Genomic DNA, 20,217 nt, shown 5'->3' with positions numbered 1-20,217 from the left:
CGCCAAGGCGGAGCCTGCTTTGTTCCGCAGGTGGCGGCTGGCGTGGCGGGGCGCAGCCGGGGTGTCCTTCTCTCGGGGCGCGGGTGGCCTCCCACGGCCGCTGGAGAGCCGCTTCCTGCCCCAGGAGCTGCCCGAGGCTATGGCAGAGCCCGCCGGCGGCGCCAGCGGGAGCTTGGCAGAGGACTCCATGGAAGACTGGAGAAGTCGTGTGGTTGGTTGGGCAAGTAAAATATAAATAGCACGTAGCAAAGAGGAGATAGATAAAGCATTTCCTAATAAGCCGTTACTAGGAAAGAGAAAAATAGCTGTCCTTACTGATTTTTACAAGTGCGTACCTGGAGTAGATACAAGTGTGCAAAGGACACGGACAAGGCCAGTTGTGCAGGCTGCCGCAGGTGGGGCACAGCCTGCCACAGTACCTGCATGTATTACTACCAGGACTTGAGTAAAACACAAGCACAGCCAGCCCTGTCCCTTTTCTTCCCCACAGTCAGTATGGACTAAAGTTTGCAAAAGCACACGTGAATTCACAGAAGCCCAGAGTACCAGCACAGCCCTTCTGTTCATGTGATAACCCTGCCCCATATCCTGAGCCGTTTTACTCATTCCCACGCACCAGCTGGTCCTGCTTCTCACTCAAGAGTAAATGCCTGCTCTGGTGCTTCCCAACAGGTACTCCACTCCTAAAGGTCTCCCCAGGAAGCAGCACGGGCCTATCCTTCATGACCTGCCTGGACCCAGAGCCTGTTCCTCACCAGGTAGCCCACCTTGAAGTTTGCTCAGGAGTTACATCACTGCTCCCAGTAATTTTCCCTGGTGTTCAGGGCAGATGCAACCTCTCTTGTGTCCACAGCAGGCAGCATCAGGCATGTGGGCTGTGACCTGCAGTCCTGCTTTGTGTGTGGGTGCCAAGACTCACTCATTTTACTTGACTCAGTTCCCCAGCAGGTGCACCTGGGGCACACATACCCATCCTGCCCCCACACTGACACCTGCACCCTTTGCTGACATCAGGGCCATTACCCACTCCCATTGCTGGCACAATAGGAGGGATTTGTATCTCAAGTAGTTGTACTCTGTCAACTTGATAAATGCTGTGTGCATGTGTCAGCTCATAGGCAAGGTGGGACCCACTTGGACAGTTCATCTCTGGGTCATGGAATTATAAATGTATCCTTGAAAGGCATTCCAGGCTTTTCATAGGCGTTTATAATTTTTAGAGAAGCATCTCAGAGAATGCACACTAAGCAGCAGCACCTGAAAAGAAGCAATTCTAGAAGTAAAATGGATCTGGTTTGAGGTGCTGGTTTTCTACACAGCTGTGAAAAGCAGAGCTCATGTGGCCACTGCCCATAAGGATTGGTAGCACCTCATCCCACATACCTCTTGAAGCTGGGGAACAATCTTTTGGTGAGCCTGGCCCTCCTCCTCCTGGCCAGCAGGACCTTTGGGGTCCCTTAGTCATCAGCAGGAATTTTCTTTGCCAGCAGCTTTGTGGGAATAGGAGTGTGGAGAGGTCCCATGTCTCCCTGAGCAGCAGTCACAGCTAAGAGTGGCATCTGCAGTTCCTGACAAGGGACAACCCCCAGCCCTCTTTCTGGTGTACTCTGGCACCTCAGACAATGCTCCCTCAGGCACAGCAGCAACAGCTCCTGTGGGAAAGGAGGTCAGTGGAAGGTTGAAATTGTTCAATTCCTGAGTTTGCTCAGCATCTCCCATCTTAGCTACATCACATGTAAATACATTAAAATAGACCTATAGCAGTGCTCCTCCAGAGGTTTCTGTGCTGGCGGGCTCTCTGCCTCTCTGCTGACTTTCTCTGAGCCAAAGCTGACTGGCTGCATCGTTCTTCACTGTCCACACCAAAAGAGCTCAGCTTCAGTGCGCCCTTGTCCTCACTGTGGTTGAAGCCTTCACCAGCTTTCACTCCTCCACTCCTTTCCCTGACTAGCTGGGAATCTCCAGCAGCATGATACCAAGAGCAGGAGTTAGAAATAGTCTCTGACCACTGGCCTGCCCCAGGCTGGGTCCTCTTCAGTGCTTATCTTCTCAACCTTTGTTTTAGGTTCCACCACTGGTGCGCACCTGCAGCTGCACATGGGCAGGTACCGGGCAGTTCAGGGTTGTAGCATGCTCTGCTGCAAACCTGCCAAGGGTCACTTTGCAGCCAGCTCAATGGAAATCTCTTTTTTGGCTTTGCTCCTGGGCAGCGAGTCTGTGTGATCATGTAGAGATGCTTTAATTCAGAGCTGCCACAAGATGGCAAAATACTCCCCAGCATCCCCTCCAAGCTGGCTTGCCTGCACCGCAGGCTGGAGCCGTGCAGGACTATGGGGAAGCAGCAGCAGCCACAGCAGCTGAATTTCTCTCCCTTCATCTTAGCCTGCTGCTTAGTGTGCATTCTCTGAGATGCTTCTCTAAAAATCTCTGGAGGACCAAGACCTGTCCATTTACTCTTGTCCCTGAAGTCCAAGGCAGAGACTATGACTGCTCACAAGAGAGATGAAACACTTGATAATGTCCCTGCTGAGGACAAGGACAGTGACAACAAGCTAAGGCAGAAGGAGACCTTTCTCTTTTTATTAGCTGAGAAACCTGTGTGATGTTTCTGTGTATATTAAAAGAACTGAGAGCCTCACTCGAGAGCTTTTACTTCTCTAGCCTGTCTTGACTATTCTCTGTATCCTCTCTCCTACATTGCTGTCATAGCTCAATGCTAGAGTAAATGTCAAGGGTCCAAAAGCATCTCCACTTCCATATCCTGATGCTGACCTGAAGTCATGTCAGCATGATGGCAGAAGCAAGAAGCCACTTTTACCTCCCCCATAAGAGAGAAGTGGGATTAAAGGCCCCATAGAGATTTAGAAAATACCTCCTAGTCTAGTGGGAAGGTGCTGGTTTTGGCTGGGGTAGGGCTAATTTTTTTCACACTATCAGACTGTGATTTGAATTTGTGCTGAAAACAGGGCTGGTAACATAGGGATGTTTTTTTCCTGCTGAGCCAAGGTCTTTGCTGCTCCTCACCCACACCACAGTGAGGAGGCTGAGGATGTACAAGGAATTGTGAGGGGACATAGCTGCAACAGCTGACCCCAAATGACCCAAGGGATATCCCTATCCTATATTGTATGGTGCCATGCTTAGCATATAAAACTGGGAGTAGAAGAAGAAAGGGGAGGAAGTTCAGTCATGGCATTTGTCTTCCCAAGTCATCCTTACACAGGATGGGGCCCTGCTCTCTTGGAGATGGCTGAACACCTGGCTGCCTATGGGAGGCAATGAATGAATTCCTTATTTTGCATAGCTTCTTTTTGTGACTTTTACTTTCCCTGTTAAACTGTCTTTATCTCAACCCATGAGTTTTTTTCACTTTTACTGCTCCAGTTCTCTTCCTTATCCCACTACAGAGGTGTGAGCAAGTAGTTATGGGGTGTTTAGTTGCTGGCTGGGGTTAAACCACAACAGTCCTTCTTTGGACCCAATGGGGAGCTCAGAAAACTCAGATTATGACAGACTAGATTGGAATGTGCTAGATGAAACTCTCAGCTGTTATGGCTGTTAAATTATTAATCAGCAGTCTGCAGTGCTTGCCCACAGGGGTCACTTGCCTGATGCTGTATTGCAATCCAGTGCTTGTTGGTGGCTGTTTGCTGTAGTGCTGTGCTTCTTATCTCACTCAGCTGTGCCTGGGAACATTTTGATAACAGCCACGGTGCGCCTGGGCTGGCAGGTGGCCAGGGCATTGGAGTTGTCTGCTGCACTAGACAAGTTGGAATTCCAGTACAAACTTGAGCCAAAGGGACTGTGACTTGTGGATGAGTCCACAGTACAGGGGAAGAGTGTGAGAAAATCTTTCCCTGAAGAAGAAGGAGTGGCAGGAGTTGAGCCAGGTGATGAGGCAGAGATTCCCCTACAGCCCATGGTGAAGCCATGGTCAGGCAGGCTGTCCTTCTGTATCCCATGGAGGTCCATGGTGGACCCTGTAATTGCTATAGCAGGAACCCCTGTTTCTAGCCAGGCTAGAAGCAAGGTGAGGAGTTCATTACACTCTTAAACCCTTCAGTCTGGTACAAAATGCCTTTAAATTGTTGTAACCCATTATTTGAGTTTTGCTTACAGCAATTACTGTAATAGGAGCCACATGAACCAATGGAGGACAAGTCTTAGGATAAACAGTGCAAATGCAGCAGTGACTTCACCTGAGCTGGCTCTAGGCCACAGTACCACAGCACATCACCTCTCCTATCCTGTCCTGAGTGACCAGCAGAACAGAGACAGAGCCTCAGCTCATGGGCCCTGAAATTAATTCAGCTGACATTCTATGGACATATGTTAGCATTTGGTGGGCTTTTGCAGGAGGTGTCCATAGACTAAGGGCATTATATCTGTGTATTATATCAAAGGATGGAGAGGAAATAGGGGGTGTCAATGAGATTCTATTAAATCATGTAGGACTACAGCATGACATAAATTGTATGAGTTTGGCTGGGGTAGTTTTCTTCACAGTGGCTAGTATGGGGCCATGTTTTGGATTTGCACTTACAGCAGTGATGATAATATAAAGCATTTTCTGTTACTGCTGAGCAGGGTTTCCACAGAGCCAAGGCCTTCGTTGCTCCTTACCCACACCACCAGGTGGAGGCTGGGGATACAGAAGGAGTTGGGAGAAGACAGGACACTCTCAGTTCAGCTGGCCTCAGCAGACTCAAGGGGTATCCCACACCCTGTAGTATCACGCGCAATATATAAAGCAGGGGGAAAGTATTTGTCTTCTGAAGTTACTGTTATGCATGATGGAACCGTGCTTTCTTGGAGATGGCTGAACACCTGCATGCCTCTGGGAAGTGGTGAAGGAATTCTTTGTTTTGTTTTGCTTGTGTCTTTTGCTTTACCTATTAAGCTGTTATTTCATCAGCCCGTAAGGTTTTTTACTTCTACCCTTCTAATTTTCTCCTTGATCTTGCTAGAGAGGGAGTAAGCAAGCAGCTGCATAGTACTTAGTTGCCTGCTGGGTTTAAACCACATCTATGAAGTTTTAAAGCCAGTTATCTCATTTTTTAATACACTGATCTACCTCTCTCTGAAAAAGCTGTCTATGAAGCTGTTCACTGACAGTGTTCCACCTCCTTTTTTTTAAAACTGTCTGTTCAGCTTCTGCTTGTATGCTTGCTCATAGAAGTCCAGAAGCACATAGAAACCCCCTCAGCTTGCTTCTGGGATTTAATAAGAAGGGCTTTGTTTCAGCGCTCAGTATCCACCATCTTCTCACCCAAGAAGATGCAGTTCAGAGTAGAAAGCTTGTGTTTCCTGTCACATTCAAAATGATGCAGCAAATAACTATGTTTCGGCAGCATTAACCATTCAGATGACATCATCAGAGATGGCTAAAGGAATATATGCATAATGCTGATGAAATCTCCCTCAGATCTTCTTTTTCTTTTTAATCCTCTTTAATAAAGCATTGCTTATATATCAGAGTAAGACTGGTTTATTAGCCTTGAAGTGGTTTGTTTGTTTAGGTTTCAGGGGGGTTGTTTGAAAAAAATTGTGATCAGCCTGCTTTTGATTAACATACCTAAGAGGACTTTCATTTAATGAAATGATTAGTTGATTCACCCAGGTATGCAGCCACATTAACAGCTGCTTTAATGGAGACAAAAGGTTCTCCTTCAAATACAATCTTATATCATTAATGTGAAGCAGTACCCATGGATACATGTTAATTATAAGGTTGATAAGAATATGTAAGGACAGCTAAACCTGGTGCCAGTAAAAGTTATGGTACAGATTTTCTTGAGTGTGTTCCCATGGCATGTACAGGACAAACAGGGGATCAGACCCAGCCAGCATGGGTTTAGGAAAGGCAAGTCTTACTTGATCAGCCTAATTTCCTTCTATGACAAGGTGACCCACCTAGAGCATGAGGGAAAGGCTGTGGATGTGTCTGCCTGGACTTCAGCAAGGCCTTTAACACTGTCTCCCACAGCATACTCCTGGAAAAGCTGGCACCCCGCAGCTTGGCATCTTCACTGGGTTAGGAACTGGCTGGATGGCCCGGCCCAGAGAATGATGGTGAACAGTGCTGTATCCAGCTGGTGGCTCCTCACCAGGGGTGTTTCCCAGAAATCTGTGTTGGGGCCGGTCCTGTTTAACATCTTTATTCATGATCTGGGTGAGGGGATCAAGTGCATCCTCAGTCTCTTTGCAAATGACACCAAGTTGATCTGCTGGAGGGCAGGAATGCTCTGCAGAGGGATCTGGACAGGCTGGATTGATTGGCCAAGGCCAGGTGTGTGAGGTTAAACAAGGCCAAGTGCCAGGTCCTGCACTTGGGTGACAACAGCCCCTGCAGAGCTGCAGGCTGGAGAGGGAGGGGCTGGAAATCAGCCCAGAGGTCTTCGAAGGATCTGGGAGTGCTGATCGACAGTGGCTGATCATGAGCCAGCAGTGTGTCCATGGGGGCCAAGAAGGCCAATGGTGTCCTGGCCTGCACCAGCAATAGTGCGGCCAGCAGGACCAGGGCAGTGACCATGTCCCTGTACTTGGTGAATCCACACCTCAATTCCTGTGTCCAGTTCTGGGCCCCTCACTAAAAGAAACCCACTAAGGTGCTGGTGTGTCCAGAGAAGGGCAACAGAGATGGTAGAGGGTTTATAGAGTAAGTTCTGTAGGAGAGACTGAGGGAGTGGGGATTTTTAGCCTGCAGAAAAGGAGGCTCAGGGGTGACCTTATTACTCTCTACAGCTACCTGAAAGTGGGGATAGGCTGCTACTGACAGGAGGAGAGGACATAGCCTCAAGCTGTGCCAGGGGAGGTCCATGTTGGACATCAGGATGTATTTCTGTATTTCTTCACTGAAAGGATGAGGCATTGGAACAAACTGCCCAGGGAAGTGGTGGAGTTACTATCCCTGGAAGTGTTCAAGAAATGATTGGATGTGTAATGGTCTAAATGCCAGGGTGTGGTTGATCAAAGGTTGCATTTGATGATCTTGAAGGTCTTTTCCAGCCCTGATGATTCTATGATTACTGTTGTAGCTGGATTATTTAAAGAAGTCTATCGAAAATGAGCAAAAACAAGAAACAAAATCACTTGTCAGGCCACTCTGGGCTAAATACAGCTTTAAATCACTTTAATATATCATGATAATCAATTTCTCAGAAGCTACACTACCCAGAAAGCTTGAATATAATTGCTTCATTCCTGCATAACATGCTGTTTGAAAATGGAGGAATTGTGCAATTTCTTCCATTAGAGCCCTAATGGAACCTTCTGCCTCATTAAAAATAATTATATATATATTCACATATATAGTAAAAATATTTTATATATTTGTTATCCTCTTTATTATTTATGCACTACCATCTGTAACCTAAAGGCTATATAGACACAGATTTTGGTAAACAAACACAAGTTCATGGTGAATGGAAGCAATACAAAGTTTTAAAATCCCAAGATATCCAGACAAAATATGCATATAAAACCTAAACACAGCACTTCAAACTACTTCAGTCAAGTAGCTCACAGGTCACCACAAACCAAGAAGCAAAAGCTACAACTTCTGTGGGGAAAGAGTAAAAAAGATGTATTTGTGGTATGAGACAGAGAAGGAAAAGGGAGCGAGAGAGACATAGGAAAGTGGGATTCAACACAGAGCCAAAAGGACATATCGGGATGATATTTCAAGAGACCCTGCTCAATGACATTGCAAATGCTTTGTCATTAGAAATACTGAACAGACCTGGAATTGGTTTTTCTGCCTTGTTGTGCTGCCAGATATCTTGTAAGAGTTTGGACAGATGGGTTTCATTTCCCTATCTGCAAACACAGACGGTGACTTTTCTTGATGCATTGTCACTTCAGATCTCCTCTACTGGTTGCTGCCGTCTTCCATCCCTCACCTCGTGCTGTGACCACTTCAAAAGATCCTGTGTTTCCCAACAGAAGTGAGTACTAGAGGACCGTGTCTGGCCGGCGGAGGCTCGGCAGGGCTGCGTGTGTTAGCACACGGACGGAGGCAGGCAGGAGGCAGCAGAGCGCACAGCCTCGGCCGAGGCTAGACGGCAGTGTTGGCTCATGCTCCCAGGCACAGCCAAGCTGCTGCTGCTCGGGTCCATGGAGGCGGCTCTCACTGTGGAAATCCGGCTCCGGGAATCGCCTTTCCACCTCTCTTTTTTGTCATCTGAAAAAACCAATGGTTTAGCATCTCTGAAACTTCAGCCTCAAAAACAACAACCACAAAAGGGGTGCTCAGGGCGTAGGGTAGAGCAACAGCCAAAAATGCTCAAGTGAAGTTCCCAAAGCAGAAAGAACACACTGTTTTCCTTAATAGTAAAAGGTGTTTTCTCCCTTTAATTCAAATTTCTGCATGTCAGTAGAGGTCCAATTTAACAGTGACACACCACTAAATGAGCTTGTTACTAAGAGGAAGTTACAGTTTTTAAATGGCTCTTTGCATTCAAATGAAAAAGAGGTGGAGAGCTCTGCCACAAACACTGGAAGAGACAAATGGTTAAAAAGATAAAGACCTTCAAAGACCATATGTTGCCCCAAGCAGCCATTAATTGATTTTACTGTGGTTCAGTGAGTCTGGCTTGCTTTAATGGTTCATTTGGCAAGTTGTTGCTGCAGCGATTTCTAATAATAATAATGTCATAATAATCTTTTAACTGGGTACAGATGTGTGGCTATTCAGTATTGCTCTAAAAGTGACTTCTGGACTTGGTGAGACTGAAAAACATAGACAGTAAGTTCCTTTAGTTCCTTCCTCTGTGGCACACATCACACTTAAGAACAGAAGGACAACAGTCACTCTAAGGAAGAGGAAAACGCATTTTCTTCCACTCACTTTGAAATAATTGCAGCAGTTAAGAGCCCATGGCCAGCAGATAAAGACAGCATTTATTTTGTTCACACTAGCTGTGTTACTGATTACAGTCATCAAGACAATATATTTTTAGTCAACAAATTATTTTTTGGCAGAGTGATTTTCACAGTTCTCCATTACAAAAGATATAGATGATATTTTGACTCTATCCTTACACTGATTCAAGTAGCAAAGTAGTCAAAATTACTAAAATGATGAGCTATAATTAAGACCGTATATTGGTTTTTTATCATGAACCAAAAGCTCAGTGCCAGCATTAGAGTACAAAAAGAAAAAAAAATTAAACCCAAGCAAGTGAAATAATTTGCTGGTTAGGCAGCTTGATAATCACATCTTATCATTTTTCATCAGCTGCAGTCATCCTGCTGTCACTGCACATTGCTACAAAGGCTCTCAAATGCAGGAAAACACATTCTGAGTTCTCTGTTGTCATTTTTCAGATGTAACTGTGGATGGACAATACATTTTGTGGCAGGTAAAAGTGTCTATTGCAAGAAGGAGTAATCCCTAGCACAATCTCTGTTTCAATTTCTTCCCCTTTTCCTTTCTTTAGAAGACTAAATCCAAAATCCATACAAATTACTCACCTGACTTCGGGCAAATCATCCCATCAAAGTCAATAAGAGCAAACAATTTAAAAAAAAGTCATGCTCCATATAAACATCTGCAGTGGGCTTCAGATCCATGTCAGACATGAAGGTTCCCACGACTGACAGCTGTTCCCAGTGATTTCAAGGTGACAATTCACATACAAAAGCATGTGCTGAACTTCCATGTTCAGGATGTAAAGCCAATTAATTCAGTTTTAGCTACACACAAGCACCAAACTAAAATCCTTGCAGGGTTGCCATTCATTAATTAGTATTTATGTATCATTATGTGGTAGCTTCTAAATCATAAATTCACATACCTGAAAGGGACCGATTTGATTTTTATTTATGCCTCAAGATGTGGTATATATGAGGTGAAACATTACTGTAAGGACTGCACACGGGTTGGGAGCCCTGTCCCGGGGAGCCTTTGCCTGGCAGCCGCTCAGGCCATACGGAGCTTCCACGGTCCGGCTGCGAGCGACCCCCGCTTGCTGGGGGTGATGATGATGATGATGATGATGATGATGATGATGATGATGATGCCCGGGTGCCTGGCAAAAAACGCCTGGGAAATGGGGCTGTGGGAGGAGCTTTAGCACATCAAAGCAATGAACTGCGACACGACCATTTTGCTTTGTGTTTCTTGGAGGGATCAGGGGCTCGCCCGGAGGCTCAGCCCGGCCCTCCTCCCCCCGCGCCCCTCCCTCGCTGTCCGCGCTGTCTCGCCGGGCTCCGCCGCTTCCCGAGCAGGACAGACAGACACCCCGTGCCGCGCAGCCCGGCCCGGCCCGGCCCGGCCCGCCGCGGGCACACGGGGCTGCCCCGCTCGGGAACCGCGCCCGGCCGCTCCCGGAGCTGCGCGGGCTCGGCCGCCGCTCGCAGCTGCCCGCTCCGTCTGCCCGGCTGATGCTGAGCGGGCGAGCCGCGGCAGCGACCTGTGCCCGCCTGCTGCTCCTCGCTCCCTCTCTCTTTTCTCCTCCCTGCTCGCTTTTCTGTCCCGCTTCGGTAGGAGCACTTACCCTTCTTTATCAACAAACAGTTCTCAGATATAATATTGCTGCCTTTGTGCTTTATTTTCATCTGAGAGTCTATCAATAGGAATTCTCCCCAACTCCCCTTTTACAACGGGATGGGACACATGGGTTGAGATAAAGACTGTTTAACAGGGAAAGTAAAAGAAGCAAAGCAAATCAAGGAATTCATTCATTGCTTCCCATAGGCAGCCAGGTGTTCAGGATGACTTGGGAAGACAAATGCCATGACTGAACTTCCTCCCCTTTCTTCTTCTACCCCCAGTTTTACATGCTAAGCATGGCACCATAAGGTGTAGGACTGGGATATTCTTTGGATCATTTGGGGTCATCTGTCCCAGCTGTGTCCCCTCAATTCCTTGTGCCTTTGTCCTTCCCTCAGCCTCCTCACTGGTGGTGTGGGTGAGGAGCAGCAAAGGCCTTAGCTCTGTTTAAGGCCTGCGTAGCAATAACAAAAATATTCCTGTGTTGTCAACCCTGTATTCATCACAAGTCCAAAACCCAGCCTTATACTGGCACTGTGAAGAAAGAGGACACTACCTAAGCCAAAACCAGCACACAGACCATCTCCTTCTCCTTGTTCTTATACACCTGCATAAAAGATGACCAAGCTTTGCACATAACCTGAAGCCATTTTAGAGGGGTGCCTCACCCGATCTGAAGTGCTGTCTGACTCTGGTGTCTCTGCATGGATATGTCCCTGGTTCAAGGTGGGCTGCAAAGCTGCGCCTGCTGGCCTCCTCCCCACACAGCACCGTCCCAGCACAGCCTGCACCCAGGGTCTTTCTGTGCCAAGGAGAAGGGCTGTAAGGAGCTGATGCTGCAGTACCCATCATTTGGCATCAGGCACAAAAGGTGGCTGGTGTCCAAAGGAGTATCCGAGGGATTAGTTTTGCATTATGGGATGCTCAGCCGGAGCTTGATTTGCTCTTTACCTTGTGCCAGATGGGGAATCCCTGTGGGGAACAGACACTGGAACCAGTGTTTCTATCTGGGCCTAGGGTGTGGGCATATTAAATTGCCATTTTCAGGATGAGCTCCTGACTGTGCAATAGCCACAGAGAACAGTGGAGATGCAGCTACCCTTCTTCTCTTCCTCAGCTTTCCCACTCACCTGTCTCAGTTTTCTTCATCATCCTGTCCCCTTCTCCTTCCTCCTTGGTGTCTGCATGACACTGATCCATATGGCTTTAACAGAATATCATTAACCTGCAGCACTACAGAATGCTGGTGCTTTCTTAAAAACCTGCTGCTTTCAATTTTTACAGTCTCTGAAGTACAGGCACCTCAGACCAAGCCGAGGGGCTGACCTGCTGCTATGTACTGATCTTGGCTGCTGTATCCCTGCACAGGTTTTGTTCTGCTGGTACAGGTGCGACTTGGACTCCAGGTTGTGTCTCTTCAGACTGTGGGCCCATTTTGAATTTGTACAATATCACATCTGAAAGGGTAGAAGTAAACATGCACTTTCAATTTTCAGTTATGGAAATGCAAATGAGGATGCCTTTGAAACTTGAAGAAGAGAATGGGGGTTTGCTCTGTTTCTATATTTCAAATTCTCTTCTTGCCCCACCCTCATCTATTTTTTCTCCTGCTTTCACAAGTGCTGCAAGAAATGAGCTAACTTGCCTTTAAAACACAACAAATATGATGTGGCACAGCACGAGTGTGCTTGTGCTCTCCTTCCACCACACTGTAACTTCAACTTGTTCACATGGCTTTTTAAGGAAGAGTATGATAATAGTTTGTATCATATGAAAAATAAGGACTCTCCATTTTTGTCTCACTCAATCTAGGTTATATTTTCCTTATTTAGTGGCTGGACAAGCAAATATTTGCTGCATTTATTTTATGTGGTTGCTTTCTGCTCAATGATTATGTTATCTCTTTACTATGCCATGTAAATTTTGGTGGAGGGGGTATCGATTTTTTCATTGCAGACTGATTGCAAACCTTCTCAGCATTTAGCAGCCTGTTTTGCTGGCAGCCAGTTCAATCATATGTCCATGGTAAAGGAAAGCACATGTGATTATATTTGTAAACTGCATATTTGTGAATATCAAGGAAAGTTATTTTACCTCAGAATTAAAAAAAAAAATCTTAAAACTGTGGAATCCAGATGGACACCTAACTTTCCAAACTCCAGGAATGCTAAAATTGAATAAATTAAATAAAAATATCAAACATTTAAACCTTCTCAAATCACCAAATTTCACCTTAAAAGGCTTCTCAAATATCTAAAGCTCAAAGCATGCATCTTTGTGACTGAAAACTTTTGGTGGTTTTGCAGCATTTTTAAACTTTTAAACTCTGAAACAGAGGAACATAAGGCATAGTACCAGATTTTGACATTTTATATATTCTCTAGTGAAAGTTGCTTATGTAACTTAAATGTGCAGTTCATGCCTTGCAGCATCAGCCTGACTCTGAGAACTTGCCACGGTTACAGAGCATGCTGGCTTTCAAAACCAGGCTGTTCCATATTGGTTGTTTAGATGTCTAAACTATATTTAATTACAAAAGGAAAAAAAAAAAAGAAAATTAATTAAAGGAAAATTAAATAAATGGGCAAGCTTACCTGGGAGTACTCTGTGCTTGCAGAGAGCTGCAGTTTGAGTAGGACCTCATAATTTATTGCAATTTATTTCTTTCATGACCTGACCATTTATAGGCAAGTACAAAAAGGGCTTATTTTTTTTTCTTTCTCCAGCTGCAACATAATGATGTGGCATACAATAAAAGCAGCATTTCCACTGCATACAAGGAGCAAAGGAAGGAGCCCCAGAAGCCTTTCTGTGTGCAGGGCTCAGGTGTTATGGAAGCAAGACAGAATGTGAATTACCTTTGTTATTCTTTCCCTTATGGTCTCTACTCAACCTGGCTCATCCTCTTTAAAAGAAGCTGCTGTTACAGTGGCACGTCACTTCAGCCCCCCGTCCACAAGTGCTGGCTGTTTTTTTCCAAGATGTAAGGACAGATAATTTGGGGTAACCAACTAAGGCTTTTAGTAAAACCACTGTACCCTTAGTATTTCTGTACAAATTTCCAGGTAAATTTTTCAGTGCAGGATTCTGCTATTGTCTTACACCAGTTCCTGCAGTCCTGGGTTGGAATGCTTTTTCCGATTGCATTCCACCAGGGAAAGGATGGGTTGTCTTCATAGTGTTCACACCTGTCATGCATCTCTTTTTCAAGGTTCCCTGTTTCCACGCTCAGTGTAGTGTGCTCTGAATACATTGCAATGAAGGACCAGAAGCTGCCCAGGATCACAAAGCACCACCTTTGTAAGTTCTGAAATGCCTACCAAAGGGTGTTACAGGGATTCTTGCAAGCACTGTCCTGCTAGCACCCTTCTTTGAGGAGGATGGAGTCACTTCTGGTTTCATTGCTCTTCTTTTGAGGCAGGTTTAGTCATGGTTGCAGACAGGCTGGAAGCTTACACGTTGTGACTTTAGAGGACAATATGCATGAAATCTTTAAAAGGTTAAAATTTCTGATTATGTATCCTGTTAGTGAGTGTGGAAGGTTTTCAATGCTATCCTTGCCAATCTGTGAAAGCATGTGATATAATTTCTTCCCTTTATCAGGATTGTTGGTTTTGCTTTTCCCTGCACACCTTGTTTTTGCACATGGCTTCTGCTCCCAATGCAGCTTGCATCTGCTTTATACAACCTCTGCTTACAGTTCAAAACTGCCTGCAGTCTTGAGCAGAGCCAAAAGCAAAGCACATCCTGGCCACAGAGTGATATTGCCGCATGGACCGCCTTTGAAATAACAACCTTGGTTTCTCACTTTGCCTAACAGTTTCTGTTTCAGGCCCTTTTGACCCAGTTTTCACATAGCTCGAGAACTCATTGCTCGCTTTACTTGTGTCTGCAATATGGCTCACTCTGTTCAGAGATTTCCACTTGACCTTTCCAGTTTAACTTGCTTCTTTGCCATCAGCCAACCAAAGAGCAAGCATTGAATTTGTTTAAGGTGTCAGGTTGCTAATGTGGCTGCTGTTTGGCCAGTGGATGTGCAGCCCTGCAGGAGTGTGAGGAATGACTGGGAGGATTTACAGCTCGCTGTAGAGGGCAGTGCATTTCAGAGCTTGAAGGCTTTGCATAGAAGAGCCTGTGCCAGGGAATATTAAATATTATTCCATGTTCAGAAATAAAAGATCATACTGAATTTCTTTCTATCTTCCCTTCCAATTATTACCCAGAGACCTCCTCAAGAGGAGCATGCAATTTTGCAAATATTCAGTCCCTTTGGTAAGTGACTGCATGTTGTACATGCTTGGTCTTTTGGATTATAATGCTGGTTTAGACTGTATATTTAGACTCCTTTCATGTCCAGAAGACTGAGTCTATGTTTTTGCTTAGACAAAAATAATTAATTTTCTTTTAAAACAAATTTTATTTTATTTTTTTGACTCATAACATGATTATTTTATAAAGTAAAATAGCTCACTTGATTGTGAGAACTGGGTGGCTTAAAATATAGTGGTTGTGGAAGCTAAACCTTTGCTTTCTGAGTTTCTGACTCAATTCCCATTCACATATCAGTGAGCAATGCTGCCATCTGACAGCTGACTGCAGGTCACATCAAGATGAGATGGTTGCTTAAGACCATCCTTGAGATGGCAGGGAACTAAAATAAAAAAAAAAGAGAAAGACCCTTGAATCTCTACTGCAAGTTGTGACCCTGTGGGCACCCTTTGGCTAAGGGCTAAGAGTGGAAACAGGAGATGCACACAGAGCATCTGCTTGGAAAAACTCCTTATCTCAGTGAGTAAACTCAGCCCATCCTTCACAGGTCAGGATGTGACTCATGCTCCAAGGTGCTTTGCAGCAGGGATGACCTCACTTGCCAAATGGTAATCCTAAAATGTGGGAGGTACTAGGTGCTTTCTGTTAGCTGAGAGATTGCAGAAGATAGCAATTTTTCTCCGAAAGCCAGCACCAGTAAGCTGCCGACCGATGCGTCTCCCGACTCCAAGTGCCCCATCTGCCTGGACAGATTTGACAACGTGGCGTATCTGGATCGCTGCTTGCACAGGTTCTGCTTCCGCTGCGTCCAAGAGTGGTCCAAGAACAAAGCAGAATGCCCGCTGTGCAAGCAACCCTTCTTTTCCATTTTCCATACGATTCGTGCTGAAGATGACTTCAAGGAGTACATCCTGAGCCCTTTAGAAACAAGCTCTTTTGCCAGCCCCGATGGCCGGAGGTTTCGTTACCGCACCACCTTAACGAGGGAACGCCGCAGGCGCGGTTCCCCTTCCCGAAGGGTGGCGTCCCCTCCGGATAACGGGATGTTGTTTGAAGGGCTGTCGAGCGAGCCGGCGCGACACAGGCACAGAGAGATTGAGCAGATGCTCAGGAGGCTGGCCTCGAGGAGGAAGGCCAGCGCGGAGGGCAGATCTCTGCGTCAGATTCAGGAGGAGGACATGATCACCTTCCGCAGGGCTCTGTACCGCACCGGCGTGCGCATCCGCAGCATCCAGGACGGCGGCCGATACCGAGAGATTTCGGCCGAGTTCTTCCGGCGCAACCCTGCTTGCCTTCACCGCCTGGTTCCTTGGCTGAAGCGAGAGCTTACGGTCCTGTTTGGTGCCCATGGGTCTCTGATCAATATTGTGCAGCACATCATCATGAGTAACGTAACCAGGTACGATCTGGAAAGCCAGGCCTTTGCTGACGATCTGAAGCCCTTTCTGCTGAATCGGACAGAGCACTTCCTGCACGAATTCATCAGTTTTGCTCGTTGTCCTTTTAACTTAGAATCATACGATCAACACGCCAATTATGACTGTCCTGCACCGTCGTATGAGGAAGGAAGCCACTCAGACTCATCAATTATCACAATATCTCCAGATGTGGCGTACCCGCAAGGGCCGGATCATAGTTTGTCTGTTCCTGGCCTTGGTCAGGCCCCGTGGGATGACGAAACTCCGGGGCCTTCCTATTCCATTTCAGAAGAGGTTCGTGCAACCATAGCTTCTCCTCTGGAGTCATCAGAAAGTTCTGACGAGGACTCTGCTTCAGGGAGCCGAAGAACCAAGCTGCAGACTGAGTTACAGGCTAACGCTGACTCAAACGACAGCGGCTCTTCCTCAGACAATTGTGTCATTGTTGGGTACGTTAAGCCGCTAGCTGAGAGGACCCCAGAAGTGGTTGAGCTGTCCTCGGACTCTGAGGAGTCCATCAAGGAAGAGAAAAGGGAAGATGTCAAGAAACAGCGACCAGTGCAGTGTCACAGCTGGAGTGACAGTGACCCAAGCAGGAGCTTCTCACCACATTCCCCAACATACGGGGAGCATGTAGGAGGTTGCAGAAGGTAGATACAGTGCCTTTAAAGGCCATGTGAGCTTGTCTTTAGAGCTTAACTTTGTAGCTTGCCTGTCATCAGAATATTGCCAATTTCATACCTTGATTTCAAGTTACTAAAAAGCTGCATATGCCTGCCTGGAGATAATAAGATTGGAATGACTGGGCTGGGCAACACAGGAAAAATATTCTGAAATGCCTGAATTCCAGGAAACAGAAACTCCTCTGTGAAAATGTCTTTTCAATCAATTGTAATTACAGCTGTCCACTGATAACCTCGGGGCTGGGATGAGACATTAGATTAATGCCATCAAGTTGCTGGACTTCACAGCCAGACTGATTTAATGAGTTGCCTGAAAAGGTGTTATAACGGATGTGAGTTAATCTCCTCACTGCATGACTGGATCTCATTGTTCCAAATCAAGTTCCCTAGTCTGGCAGACAGTGCAGCCTGGAACATTAGCTTAACAAGAAGGGCTAAGCCATTGGAAAGCATCTTTTCTACAGGCAGAGGTAGAAAATGCTGCTTAAATACTATTTTATTAATTCTTTGATTCATGAGGACAATAGGGGATACTGCCCAGTTTTCAGGACAAACACAATCAAAGTTTTTTTCAGTATTGATCTTCTCGGGAGAGCAGAAAACTCTACCTTGCATGAAGTTTGCCTATTTCCTCACTCCTGTGTCCTCACACATTTTATTTAGATACATACTTCACATGCCAGCTTCCCTTTAGGAATGATCTGTGGGAAATGCACTTCACTCCCAGATAAGCATTCCTGACATTTCTTTCTTATGTTAGATCTGTCCTGGCACAGGAAAAGCCAACATGGAACTTCTTGTGTACACTGGAGGACTTGAGAGTGGAATGATCCTGAGTCAGTGTTGGGAGAGAGATGTGTGAGATGAGACTTAAAAGCTAACAAGATGCCTTTCTATTCAAGTTGCACTCCTCCTGTATCATCAGAAGACCCTGATGAAAGGGAAAAATAAATCAAGAGTATTGATTTTTGCATTGTCAGTTGAGACTCTGTCCAGGAAATGGAACATACTTGATAATATACACTTTTGTAGATACTTGAAGTGGGTTGGATTATGTTGTGCCTTGTTAATGGTGAAAATTACCTTCTCAATCTTTTGTTTCCTTGTTCTCACTGTAAGTAATTGGGAACTTTTTTACTGAAGCTCACCTGATAATTTTAAAGCATTTAGACAGCTTTGTTTCAAGTAGCTATTATCAATGTCACTAGGAGAATATAAAGTATGTGACTGATTTATAGTTACACACCAGAAACAAGTCAAGAAGGCCAGCTGTAGAGATAACTTCCTGGTTATACTTCATATTCCACATGGTTTTCTGAAAATCGAAAGGCTTTATACATGAATGGTAAAAATGTCTTACTCCATGCACAGGTTAATTCCATGTTGTTCTCTTCATTCTGTTTAATAAAAGCTGTAATTTAACATTAGTTAGATTAGTTTTGCACATTTTGGAAGCTATGGAAAGATGAAGAGCGGCAAGGAGATGAGATGCTCAATGGTTTTAAGCATGCATCATCCCTGTGGCATCTCTCTGCCATATGCCCCTTATGAAAAATCCATTAATTCAGGTTACTTTTTTGATAAAAGTTTTTGCTTCAGAAGACAAAACGTCTGCTCTGAGTCTATGCAAAGAGTTTGTGATCTTTGCCTGTCAGAAACACCTTGTGTATGTGGCAAAAGGCTGGGCACTTTCAGGGAGAAAAAATACAGATAATGTCCCAAATTCAGGCAGTGGTTACATACTTTTTTCCACCTTAAACTGCTTAAGCTGATGTCACGATGCATTTTGGAGTTAGTGTTGCTATGGCATAGCAAAACCCCTTGCAGCTTTTCCCCTTAGATGTTTGTACTCTCAAGCAGGCAGTAAGTGCATTGCTGATTTATACCTGATTCACATTCTTAAAGCACCCAGAAGAAATTTGGGAACAGAGCATGGAGTAATAATTCATTGATGCATCTGGCCCATGGATGAAAACCAAGACACCAATCTTTCAGCAAAAACTAGATGGCCTAGGATGAAAGCCTAGTTGGACAATTTAAGCTAGATATCTAATTCTTGGATGTCTGTAGAGAGAAAATATCTATCTAGGTTCTCATATGTTGGCCTAATCAGTTTCATACTAGAGTAATTCAAATTATCCATGCAGGCATGAGAAGAGAATGAAATTGTTAAAATAATTACAGATTTGTAAATATGGAATATAAAACAGGTGTTATCTCCTGTCTTTTAATTGTGTGTTAGTTCTTTATGCTGCTTGAAAGCCTCATTCTAGGCTTTTGATAACATTAAAACACCATTTTTACACTGTAGAGTAAGAGAGTGCTGCCTATGTCTTTCTTAACTTGCACTTCAAAACTTTTACTTTACTATTTTCAAAGGAACATTTTGTGAACTTAGCAAAAACCCGACTTCAATTTGAGTTTCTCACTTTCAACTTGTAGCAAGTTGTGCTTGAACTTATTATAAATGTAGCAAAGGAAGAAACAAGCTTTTTTCTACTTTTTTTTCAAAGGCATGACTTTGTGTCTGCTGAGCTAGTTGTGCCAGGAAAGAGAGTCAAACTTTAGCTTGGTAGGTATGGTCTCGTTTTCTAAAGGGCAAGTGGTTTTACAAGTCTCTACTTTGCATTTTGTTCCCTGGGAGGGATGAGGTTGTGTGCCTGATTTGACAGCTCTCTACATTCACATGCATGACATCAATTTTTTTTTTTTTTTTTTTTTTCATTTGGGCTTTTCACACAACACAGCAGGGAAAAAAAGCATTTCTTTTAGTGAAAAATATGGCTGTGAACATGTAAATTATCAGCAGGCTGCAGGCACAGTTTCCTGTCTTCTAAAAGTAATAGTAACTTAGTTCTATATGGCAATTGATATTTCCCACTTAATTCAGCACAGAAGTTTTATACAGATTTCTAAACCATCACTTACAGTTTCATTATCTAACTTAAATAGCAAAAAACAACATAGATGAGTTATGCTTGACCCTGAGGAAGCACTAAAAGAACATACGCTTATTAATAAGATTCCTACTAAGCTATTTTTACAATTGTTTCCAAAACTAGAAGTATGTACTCTTCAAATGAGCTCTTTTCCCAGAAGCTGTTTAGAGCTGTGGCTGAAAAAGATAAATTGGCCAGCAGCAGGCTGAAGCATGAGCAAAGTAGTTCTGAGATGTAGTTATGCTTCTTTCTTCCTCTTGGGTAAAAGCCTCCTAATTAAGAAAAATTGATAGTGGTATTGACTTACTCATAGACTATCTGTGGGTGAATCTTGCACAGAAAACACAGCCAGTTTATTCCAGTCTACCAATATCTGTCTTAAGAAAGCATGGTTTTCTGAGCTTTTAGTATTT

General features: G+C 44.8%; 1 protein-coding gene across 12 annotated transcripts; it reads left to right on the top strand.

Annotated features, from left to right (window-relative positions):
- Window positions 1-80: 80 nt before the first annotated feature.
- LOC129133195 (E3 ubiquitin-protein ligase Topors-like) lies at window positions 81-19,175 on the top strand. 12 transcript variants are annotated; one of them, XM_077172288.1, is made up of 7 exons: window positions 92-211; window positions 673-758; window positions 7,864-7,946; window positions 13,707-13,795; window positions 14,719-14,767; window positions 15,312-16,832; window positions 17,626-19,175. In XM_077172288.1, the coding sequence occupies exons 6-7, from the start codon at window positions 15,808-15,810 to the stop codon at window positions 17,693-17,695; spliced, it is 1,095 nt and encodes a 364-aa protein (XP_077028403.1). In that variant the 5' UTR covers window positions 92-211; window positions 673-758; window positions 7,864-7,946; window positions 13,707-13,795; window positions 14,719-14,767; window positions 15,312-15,807; the 3' UTR covers window positions 17,696-19,175. The 12 variants fall into 12 exon arrangements, with proteins under 12 accessions (XP_077028402.1, XP_077028398.1, XP_077028403.1 ...); XM_077172287.1 differs by lacking the exon at window positions 7,864-7,946 and having other exon boundaries at window positions 81-220; XM_077172283.1 differs by lacking the exon at window positions 7,864-7,946 and having other exon boundaries at window positions 81-220; window positions 13,222-13,795.
- Window positions 19,176-20,217: the final 1,042 nt, after the last annotated feature.

The sequence above is a fragment of the Agelaius phoeniceus genome, chromosome Z (assembly GCF_051311805.1).
Source record: "Agelaius phoeniceus isolate bAgePho1 chromosome Z, bAgePho1.hap1, whole genome shotgun sequence".
Lineage (NCBI taxonomy): Eukaryota > Metazoa > Chordata > Aves > Passeriformes > Icteridae > Agelaius > Agelaius phoeniceus.
Note: the sequence above shows the minus strand (reverse complement) of the source record. Positions and strands in the feature narration are given on the sequence as shown.

Bases quoted from the DNA above. Each gene is read 5' to 3' on its own strand.
- LOC129133195 (XM_077172287.1), top strand. From the start codon at position 15,808: ATGTTGTTTGAAGGGCTGTCGAGCGAGCCGGCGCGACACAGGCACAGA. The intron at 16,833-17,625 runs GTAGATACAGTG...TTCTTATGTTAG, and splicing joins CATGTAGGAGGTTGCAGAAG to ATCTGTCCTGGCACAGGAAA.